The sequence below is a fragment of the Rhizophagus irregularis genome, chromosome 14 (genome assembly GCF_026210795.1).
Source record: "Rhizophagus irregularis chromosome 14, complete sequence".
NCBI classification, from domain to species: Eukaryota; Fungi; Glomeromycota; class Glomeromycetes; order Glomerales; family Glomeraceae; genus Rhizophagus; species Rhizophagus irregularis.
The window spans coordinates 1,608,833-1,619,546 of NC_089442.1; the positions used below are offsets into that span (position 1 = coordinate 1,608,833).

At 26.7% G+C, this 10,714-nt stretch overlaps 4 protein-coding genes across 4 annotated transcripts; 1 reads left to right on the top strand and 3 right to left on the bottom strand.

Annotated features, from left to right (window-relative positions):
- Positions 1 to 1,397: 1,397 nt before the first annotated feature.
- OCT59_006026 (uncharacterized protein) lies at positions 1,398 to 2,560 on the top strand. Its single transcript, XM_066140989.1, has 4 exons — positions 1,398 to 1,465; positions 1,527 to 1,703; positions 1,776 to 1,991; positions 2,061 to 2,560. Exons 1-4 carry the CDS (start codon positions 1,415 to 1,417, stop codon positions 2,385 to 2,387), a joined length of 771 nt encoding a protein of 256 aa, XP_065997825.1. The 5' UTR covers positions 1,398 to 1,414; the 3' UTR covers positions 2,388 to 2,560.
- On the bottom strand, positions 2,507 to 2,851 carry OCT59_006027 (uncharacterized protein; the record flags this gene model as incomplete). The annotated part of the gene is made up of 1 exon (XM_025326600.1): positions 2,507 to 2,851. The coding sequence occupies one exon, from the start codon at positions 2,849 to 2,851 to the stop codon at positions 2,507 to 2,509; it is 345 nt and encodes a 114-aa protein (XP_025175326.1).
- Positions 2,852 to 4,264: 1,413 nt separating this feature from the next.
- Positions 4,265 to 5,870, bottom strand: OCT59_006028 (uncharacterized protein). The gene is made up of 2 exons (XM_025326601.2): positions 5,573 to 5,870; positions 4,265 to 5,476 (listed from the first exon to the last, which is right to left on the bottom strand). Exons 1-2 carry the CDS (start codon positions 5,824 to 5,826, stop codon positions 4,294 to 4,296), a joined length of 1,437 nt encoding a protein of 478 aa, XP_025175327.1. The 5' UTR covers positions 5,827 to 5,870; the 3' UTR covers positions 4,265 to 4,293.
- A 2,169-nt stretch (positions 5,871 to 8,039) lies between these two features.
- OCT59_006029 (uncharacterized protein) lies at positions 8,040 to 10,493 on the bottom strand (the record flags this gene model as incomplete). Its single annotated transcript, XM_066140990.1, has 7 exons — positions 8,040 to 8,065; positions 8,145 to 8,245; positions 8,323 to 8,377; positions 8,450 to 8,752; positions 9,016 to 9,098; positions 9,167 to 9,375; positions 9,468 to 10,493. The coding sequence occupies 7 exons, from the start codon at positions 10,491 to 10,493 to the stop codon at positions 8,040 to 8,042; spliced, it is 1,803 nt and encodes a 600-aa protein (XP_065997826.1).
- Positions 10,494 to 10,714: the final 221 nt, after the last annotated feature.

Genomic DNA, 10,714 nt, shown 5'->3' on the forward strand with positions numbered 1-10,714 from the left:
TTTGGAGTCAAACAACCTAAAAGAACAAAAAAAAAAAAGATTGGAAACAAAACCCCATATAGTATCTGCAATCGTCCAAGTCACCAAAGGTCAGCATTCCTACAAAAAAAGAAAGAGAACTCCAGAATGTCTGACCTACATAAAAGAAAAGAATTATGAGGCGTCTAATGAAAAGAAACCAAAACAACAAAATAAATCCAAAACTGACCTACAAAAAAAGAAGACTCTGAAGCAACAAAACTGAAACAACCTACAAAAAGAAAAGAATCTGAACCCAACTTACAAAAAAACAAGAAAATTTGAACTGACCTAAAAAAAGAAAAAAATCCTGAATCATCCTACAAAAAAAGGACTCCTAAACTGATCTACAAAAAAAGAAAAAAGAAACTGAATATTCTCACAAAAAAAAATCTGCTGGCCTATGAAATTAAATATAAATAAAAAAGAAAGGGGAATAAAGAATAAACCAAAAAAAATATTTTTTTAAAAAGAGGGGTAACGAAGTTAGGAAAGTTAAAAAAAAATTTTTTTTTTAAAGGGAGTTAGAAAAATAAAAAATTTTTTATAAAGAGGAAATAGAAATAGAAAGAAGTAATTTTTTTAAAAAAAAGAAGAGTGGGAATAAAAGAAAAAATTTTTTTTCAAAGGAGAGTGACGAAAAAAAAAATTTTTTTCAAAGGAGTGACGAAAAAAAAAATTTTTCAAAGGAGAGTGACGAAAAAAAAATTTTTTTAAAGTGAGGTACGAAAAAAAAAAATTATTTTTAAAAGGGGGTGACAAAGAAAGAAGAAAAATTTAGAAAAAATAACAAAAATAAGACAAGAGAAAGAGAAAGGAAAGGAAAGACAGAAAGGAAGATCGGAAGATCAAACTCATCAAAGTAAGGGTTTATATAAAAAACAAAAAATGTATCATAACAAAACAATAAACAATCATGTGATCTCGTGTTATGATACGGGATTTTTGTAAAATTATCTTCTAAAAATATTCATTAGTTTTTTTAAAAAATGTTCAAAAATGAATTGCTTATTAAATATACGGAATTTGTATATGGAATCTATAGAAACGTACAAAAAATGTATACAAAACGTATCCTTTTCGTATACATATTTCTTATAGGGGGAAAGAAAACACTCAACAGGGTATACGTCTTGGACTTGGATATCAGTGTCAGATTTTTGTTGATGGATCTTTCCGAGAATTTCCATAAGCACAACGTGTTACTGGAATTAAAGCTCAAATATCTGGAGATTTGCAGAGGACTTCATGTTCATGCTACCTAGAGGTTGTATTTGGAGACTATTATCACATGATGTGGCGTAGTAGTCCAGATAGTTCTGGAACATTCGTGATTTTTTTATGAAAAGATTATGTCATTCGTTTGTTCTGTGTCTCCCGTTTGCCTTTGAGTGTCATGTCCATTCGAGACATCAGGGAGACCAGACAATTCTCTATGATTAATCAGGTAATTTTAGTGGGCTTAGACCATTTATCAAAAAAATATGGCTGACAACCACAATAAATAGATATTAACGTATATTGAGGAATCGTTGAAAAATTTGAAAAAAAATGAAATGCAAGATGAAATGCAAGATGTTGTGATGATCGATCTTTCTGCTTATGATTTAGATAATGATGATGTACGTGAAATGATACATGTTAAATATGAAGCTGAGATAATTGGAAAAAACATGTTTATCAAAGTAAGTTTTATTCTAGCTTTCACACCTATAGTACATATAATATAAACTAAATTTCACCGCCGGTTTATATAGTATGACGGAATATTAAAACAAAGAATTCATCGAAAATTAGCAAATTCAGCAGAGGCTCATAATCCAAATTGGGATGTGGATGCCAACGGAATGTGTGTACTGGAGAACCGTGATAGCTTTCTACCCGACGTTGGCATATGGTTTCAAATGCCGACTAAAGCAGAACGGGTAAATCCCATTAAAGAACGATGTCCACTCCCTGATGTGTGGATCGAGGTAAATGTACTAAATTTTCTGGAAAAATGTACAATTTGACTTATTAGATTCAGTTTCTATTATAATCAGGTCTTCTATAACAGAGATCCAGATCGTATTCATGCTTTGGATAATATTGCTTTAGTCCAACAATTAAACTTGGGTATCGAATTTGTCGGAATTTCTCTCCCTTATTCAACCGTCGTTTTCCAGCAAAACCCAAATCCTGGGATAGCTACGACACCTGTGACACCTTCAACAAATCAAAACATAAGGCCTACCAGAGCACCATATATTATCCATTGGAACGTGAATAGTGTTCCAGTTTACTATAAAATGAATTGGAATCAGCACATTGTTCTCAGATGTGGCTGGATTCTTGATTTCAATATTGTCCTTAATGTACTTGCGATGTGATCAATATTATTTTTAAAAGTCTTTATATTATATCTTTTTTGAAGCTTATAAAAAGATTTATTAGAAATGCGTTCATTTTACCGCAAAGTAGAAAAAAATGCAAAAATCATATGTGCGAATTATGTTAAATAAAAATTATACATGCAAATTGTCATTTGGGTCACGACAGTCAAATTGAACGAATTGAGCACCTTCTCACAGACAAAGGTTTCTGATGATTCTGTATCTATTAAAAAATGTACATTCTTGACATCTATTTTTATTTTCATCGTCATTAAGCTAATAAGTCTACTAGCTCTACCAAACATTATTCCTTCAATTTCATCTAGTTCCTGAGCAGAACTTGAAAGGTATTTAACTTCGAGTTGATCCGATATTGTTTTATGCAAATCTTTTGGTTTAAGATCTGAAGTCAAGACATCAAGAAGTAATATTGGGAATGATTTTTTAGTGTCTTTGGACATTTGAAATTTTTTAATATTTAGATTTTATTTGCAGTATTACAGTATTTACTTGGTTAAAGAACTCAGCAGAAATATCAATAATACTGATATATATATATATATGATAAATTATGTATGTGAATTAGTCGCAGTGTACGAAATTCGTAATGTGAAAGGTCACGTGCAATTTGCGCGAATACTTTACAAAGAAAATAACCATTTAATATGGTAAATTTGATAATATTATATTATTATTAAAGGAAAAAAAATCAAAAATGTTTACTAATTATAAATTTATACCTCAATTTACAAATTTACATTGAGATAATTACGCTTCAAAATCAAAATGAATTTAGTGATGGACCGTTAATTTACTGAGAAATATTACATTTTCAATGGTTAATATGTTATCAATTTATCATTTTTACTATTTTATTACGTATATATCATTTTTTCAATTTTATTTAATTAACCAATTCTAAATAATCATCTCATCAATCTTCATATAATCCGTATAGCGCTGCATACAGTACCCCTTGTAATAGTACCCCCTTCAAATAGTACCAGGGTATTATTCAAATTCACATTCGGGTATTTTTGAAAAATACCCCGGTACTAATCAAAATTCGATTTTGAATAGTACCCCGGATACTAATCATATTCCGACTTAAAACTAATCAAAATTTATGTACTAATTTATTTAATTGTAATAAAATCAAATGTACCCCCTTCCAATATACCCCTTTTAATGGTACCCCCTCCTCCTATAGTATCCCCTTGGGTATAGTGCTTCGATCTGGATGAAAACTTGAATATTTTCATGTGACGATTATGGCCGAGAAAGATTATGAATTTCAGATTTAAACAGACTATAATTTAAACCAACATTAAAGTATTATTATTCCAAAAATTTATACTAATTTTGGCCAAACTCATAGTGCCAGCGAAATTTAATGAAATTCAAATCCGGATGAAAATCCGGATGAAACTGCTACGGATCGAAGCACTACCTGGGTACTATAACGAGGTGTAAGTTTTTTTGAATTAAAAAATAATTATCTAACTGCTAACAATTAATTTTTCAATATCAAATGTTCTTAAGATTTCGTGATACTTGCATTTTATTATTATTTTTTTAAAAATATTTTAATTTTTTAATAATTAATTTAAGAAATTTTAAAATATTTTTGTTTATTAAAAAAGGATTTCACCGTCTCATATATAAGTTTTGGCAAAATAAATCCCAAAAATAATAGAAATACAACGTTTTAATACTATATAAATTAAATATTAATCAAATAAATATATATTGGTTGCAAAAATATAATTAGGAGACATGAAGTTATTATTTCTTCGAATAAAATTTATTACAATACTTGCGTTATTATTATTTCATAGGATATGTGAATTTACAGTAAAATTACAATAATCGTTATAGGATAATAAGAGCTCATTTGAATAATTTATTGTTTTACTACTCTAAAAGCTTCAATCTCTTCAATTGTATAAGTACCATAACTATTTAAATTATGTTCATAATAACCACCACTATTATCAACACATAAACTTTCTTCTTCCATATATAAATCACCACTTCCAAAACTAAATCCATAACCATCATAATAATTATTATAAATAGCATAATTATGTGATGTTACACGACTTATTTTCATATTTTGATTATCATCATTATCTTCAAAAGAAAAAATAAAACTATCGGTTGAATAAATATAATAATTATTATTCCAACTATTTGATAAATATCTATAAAATCCAACTGGAGTATAACCACCAAATATTTTTTTTAAATTTTGACATTTAACTAAAATTAATATTGGTTCTTGTGATTTACATCTATTTCTAAATAAATTAGAATCAATTCCATCTATACTACCTCGATAAATAAGATTAAATTTATATGATGAATCATTTTTATTAAGAAAAGATTTTGCTTCTCTTTTATTAATCCAATTAATAATTGTAGGAATAAGTATTGGTTTAATAATATCTGATTCAATACGAATTTTTCCAACTCTTGGTGATAAAGTAAAAGTTTTTGGTAAAGTACCTTTAAAATAAAATTCTTCAATTTCTTCATAAATATGATTAGGAATAATAGCTTTATAAGGTCGAACTTTATCAAAATATTCAGAAGGTGAAATTTCTACAAACCTAATATGAGGAATAAATTGATTTAAAGTTTTCTTTAATGCTTCATAATTTATATTATTCCATTTGGTTCTATCATTATTTTTATTACCCAAACCAGGAGTTTGTTCAATACCCCATTTAATTAAACTATCCCAAACACTAACTTCATCAATTTGCATATCATCCCGTTTAAGTAAACCATAGAGAATGTCTTTATCTAATGAGGGGAAATTTTTTGAAGTAATAAATGGTCGTGGATCTGTACAAATAGATTCAAGGCAATAATCTTGTAATTTCTTACAGCTCACAAGTTTAAATACAGTATGAAGGACAAGAACAAAATTTTCTTGAATCCAGGATGTTTGATTATTAATTAAATAATCTTGAATATGTTCAAATAATTCCTCAAGGATTAATTCATCAGATGCAATTAGAAGCTCAAGAATATTTTCACCTGAATACTTTTTCAAGTTAAGTTCGCCTGTATAAATATACCTTAATAATAAAAAAAAAACGGGAACAATTTTGAATTATAATAAAACAAATCAATACAATTTATTTAAGTTAAAATTATATAAATTATTAACTTACTTTAAGACCATATCAAAAATTAATGGAGTAATATTTGGTTTATTAAACACAATCATATCATTCCTTTTTGTAATCCATTCGTTTGAAAGTGCACTTTTAAAATATGGAGAACGAGCACGTAAAATAACTGAATGTGCTCTAAATTCTTTTGTATTGTTAACTTCTCCTACTTGAATAATAACGTTAAAATCATCCGCATTATTTAATAATAAAGAAAAATCTTTTGAAAGTCCAGAATAAAATATCGAAGTCATTTTTTTAAAATTTTTTAAAAAAATAAAGGGTTTTGAACAAAAAAGGGGCAATATTTTAATATCGACCCATTTTTGTGTCATTCATGCAAAAAATAGTAGTACAAGCCCCTGCGACCATCACGCTTAATTTTAATCGGCAAAATTTATAGTTATACAACATCGTAACTCATCACATGATTACAACGATCGCGACAGAAATCACGTGATGAATTTTCACTTATACAGCAAATCATATTCTTGCCATTCTACATCCATAATTTTTAAGTGCGAACAATAGTAAGTTATATCAACTAATTAAATGAAGAAATTGCCCGCCTCCACTCATTGAATTTAATAACAACTAATGAATATTGTAGATTAACGGCTTATTCTATCCATTTCTCCGACCAGATACCGGATTCATACTGTTCTAAATCTTTTCTTTTTAGTTATAGATGCATATACGGTATTAATTTAAGCTGACTCTACATCACCTCCGTCATTTGCGTCATTAAATAATATCACGCGAAAGTTTGCACACAACCCGGAAACTTAGCTATAAAAAGTCCTTTGCATCACATGTTTGACTTCTTAAGAGTATGATCATGGTACTTTTTAACTTACAACACTTTTACTAACTTCAAAATTTACTAATTAATAAGATATATATCGAATTAGAAAGGTTTAACTTTGTTATTGGTCGACCAAGAAATTTGATAATTACAAAAAAAAAAGGAAATAAAGATAAAAGTAAAGTAAAAAATACGTCTCTATAATATATTTAATAAGAGTATTGATTGAATCCCAAATAATGGTTTTGGATTGACATTAGTTGTAATTCATATTTTCGATAGATCTATTTTCCATCATATTACCTATCATAGCGTCACTGATTTTTCTAATTTTTACTAAAAATTCCTTTTTTATAAATTATATTATTATTTTATTTTTTGTATTTTTATTCTTTTATAATCCTCTAAATCTTCTTGTTTCTCCAAAGCACGCTCCTTATTTATGGTTTCTTTTGTCCCTATATCTTATTTTATTATTCTTTTCTTCTTCACCAAATTCTTTTTTAACATTATTGTAATATTTTTCCCAAATTTCATAGATCATTTATTTTACCGCTTTATCCTGTGAAATCCTATTCAATTTCGAATTAAATAAGCCTCTTAACCTTTCGTTTAATTAGGAAAATATTATGCTTAAATAAATAATAAACTCATACTTGAAGTTTTAACAATAATCTTATCGTTATATTTTGATTTAAACTAATATAAATGCATGGTATTCATTTGAAAAAGATGATCATTATTTTGATGATATTTCAAGTTTCAATACGAAACATTTTACGAGACGATGAGAAAATTTTCGAGATTATTCTGCAAATAAAGTTTCTCTCAAATATTTTAGTAATTTTTTTTTACAATGAAAAAATTGACATCCTTTGTTGGGAATGAGTCTTCTTTAGTTACTACCGCAAAACACCAAACAACTCACTACAGTAATTTATAATTGACTAAAGCTGATAAAATATTAATTTTAATTTTATCAAATGTTGTTATTACATATTTATTTAAAACCCAATTTATTCGGTAATACCATGTTGTGCAGTCAGGTCGCATATCTAAGTACAGTCATGATAGACAGTCATCGGACTCAGATCTCACCTGCTTATTGAGTCTCGAACGTCCAGTAATGAACTAATCGGACTTTCAGACTGAATTTTTTAAAAATTTTTTAAATTTTGTGACCAAATATTACAATAATTTTAAAAATTTATAACTTTTACAATAAAAAGTTATTTTGCCGAATTAAAATAAGAAAATATGTAATCATTTTATGTTGATGTTTTTTCAAAGATAATAATAAGAATCCAAAAAAAAAAACAAATTTATTATTAATAAGTATTTCATGGCGCTTTTAATTAGGTAAAGGAATATATCCAATATTTCAGGTGTAGAGCGTCATATTTATAAAGAAAAAGGTAGAAATGTAGTGTAAAAAGTCAAAAAAATGGCGTGAAAAGAAAGAAAATAACGCGAATAAAAAAAAATGTAAAAGGGATGGCTATGTTATTAAATCTAATCTACAATTTTGCTGATATCTGCAAAATCCGCAGATTCCGCAGTAAAATGCACATGACTGTACCACGAGTAAGGATATACTAATTTACAAATACAAAGAATTGTTTTCTACGACGAATATTCGGCTACCGAAATTCAATAATTAATTTAACTAGTTTTATTACGTTTTCCTACTTTAAAATTTTAGATTTGGTTAAAATAAAATATATATACAAAAAATCAAAATATACACCGACAAAGATTGATATTTACCACTCTTGTCATCGGTTTCAAGATTTAATTCTTCAATGTTTCGCTTTTTAAAAAAGGTTGAAGTATTTGGAATTTTTAAACTTAAATTTTGTGATGATGAACTAAATAATAAATTGGTGTCAATTAATTAATTAGGTAGTAAACATTGTACTACCATTTAAAAAAATAATGAAAATACCTTTCAATGTCTATATCAAGATCTTGTTCTTCCGAAATATAAATATAATTAGAATCTAAAGAAGATAATGTGTGTTTTAATATTAAGTAGTATTTTTATTTACAATAAATTTTTTTTTTATTAATACCTTTTTTATTACCAAATGAAATTGATGATGAATTTGTGGATGAACAGTTAGAAATTAAAGCACTTAATGGCCTACTTATATAAATGGCTTCTGAATGTCGTTTTTCAGCAAATTCTGGTCCAAGCTTCTTTGATTGTATAAGTTCTATTCTTTTTGTTTCAGCTTGAATAAATTCTGCTTTATTTTTACCTTTAAAAGCCCATCTACCAAAAGTTAAACGAATATCTTTTATAGAAGGTCTTTTTGTTGGATCAGGATCCCAACAACTTTTCATTAAATTAGCATAACATTCTGGCGTATCTTCTGTAATTTTGGGTCGTTCACCATCAAGAATGTTATAAATAAGATTATGATCATGTTTAACATTATCAAAAGGTTTACAACCTGTTGTAAGTTCCCACATAACCATACCAAACTATAGACATCAGCTTTTTTAGAAAATGAAGACCCCTTAAATATTTCCGGTGCAATATAAGGTATAATTCCATATATCTCATCATTTGATGATTCATTATTTATTTCTTGTGATAATCCTAGATCCCCAATTTTCCATTGATAATTTTTACCTGCACTAGTATTTAAATCAAATAACATATTTCCGCTATGAAAATCTCGATGTATGAATTTATTTTTATGAATATGTTCAAGTCTAATAAAAAAAGTTAATACAGTAACTTAAATTAAGAATATAATGAATACATTTTAAAATATACATACCCCTCTGAAATTTGCCATAATATACGTAGTTTTTGATAATTCCATGTAATATTTGTAAATTCCTTTTGTAAATATTTATGTAAATCTCCTTCTGTTGCATATTTCATAACTAATACATAATCCCCTAATTCAGGATCTTTTGTAAAGCCATAAATTTTAATTATATGATTATGAAAATTTCTATTATAACAATGCTGACTTGATTTTAACTATTAAATTTAAAAAGTTTAATTAAAAGATCAAATATTAAATTAAGTTAATAAAAATTATTCAAGAAAAATATATAAAAGTAGTAATTCACCTCATTTAAGAAACATTTAATATTATTTTTAGAATTTTCAAATCTTTTTAAAATGACTGTTTCATTATTACTTAACCAAGTTGCTTTATATATAATACCATATCCTCCTTTTGTCATTTCTTTTACATCTTTAAATTGAGAATATGGTATCCACTTAATTGGTATTGTAATATTTTTTCTACACAAAGCATCTAATATGTCCATATGCATAAAATATTTATCAATGTTTTTTACAATATTTTCAAACTTACTTAAGTTATCATATAAGATAATATTATTTAAAAGAGGATCATCATGACAACTGATAAATGATATTCTTTTACATTTTTTACATTGAGTTTGACCTGTAGGACCAAAAATAATATTTGTTGTTAAACAATATCTGCATCCAACATAAAATATATAACAATTTGAACAATACTTTTGACAGTCTGATGTAAATATTAATGTTGAATAACAGGCATCACATTTATAAACAGTATACCACCATGGCACGTAACAAATTGAAATTTGTTTTTTAACCAAAGATGATTCCACCCGTTCAGTAGACGTTAAATAACAATCTGAACAAAATATAAATTCTTTTGTAATATATTTTTCTCGATGTAATAATGATTTCCCACATAATTTACAATATTTTTCACTTTTATACACTTTATCATATTTACTATCAGGAGTTAAATAATCGTCTAATATTTGTTTAAATAATAAAATTTTCAAGTCTCCACAGCATTCTTGAATACTTTGTGGTACTTTTGTCTTATTTATTTCATGATCACTACATTCTAAGTCCACTAATACGTCCAAATACAAATTATAATCAGTTGTATCGTTAATATAACTTGATAAACATTTTTTACAATATTTTTGTTTATAACTTAGAAGTGATTGAATATATTTTTCTCCACAACAGATACAATTTTCATCACCGTTATTAAAAGAAATAAATTTAATCGGTATAGGACTAGATTTTAGTCTTGGTGTTGGGTCAAAAGAATTTTCTTCAATTGTACTTACAGGCTCCATTTTGTTATATTAATTAATAAATGTAACAATATTGATAATGAATTTGGAAGTTTTTATATACATATCAGAATGATACATTACTAAAGAACTTTCCATTAGTTGATTTCTTGATTTCTCATGGAAATTTAAAAAGTCCGTTTTAAATTTAGAAGTTACTCTATCGAAGAGCAAATATGCATAATGATATGTAATTGATGGATCGGCTTTATTATTTTACTTGT

Bases quoted from the DNA above. Each gene is read 5' to 3' on its own strand.
- OCT59_006026 (XM_066140989.1), top strand. From the start codon at position 1,415: ATGTCCATTCGAGACATCAGGGAGACCAGACAATTCTCTATGATTAAT. The intron at 1,466-1,526 runs GTAATTTTAGTG...CACAATAAATAG, and splicing joins AATTCTCTATGATTAATCAG to ATATTAACGTATATTGAGGA. The intron at 1,704-1,775 runs GTAAGTTTTATT...CGGTTTATATAG, and splicing joins GAAAAAACATGTTTATCAAA to TATGACGGAATATTAAAACA.
- OCT59_006028 (XM_025326601.2), bottom strand. From the start codon at position 5,826: ATGACTTCGATATTTTATTCTGGACTTTCAAAAGATTTTTCTTTATTA. The intron at 5,477-5,572 runs GTAAGTTAATAA...TTTATTATTAAG, and splicing joins ATTTTTGATATGGTCTTAAA to GTATATTTATACAGGCGAAC.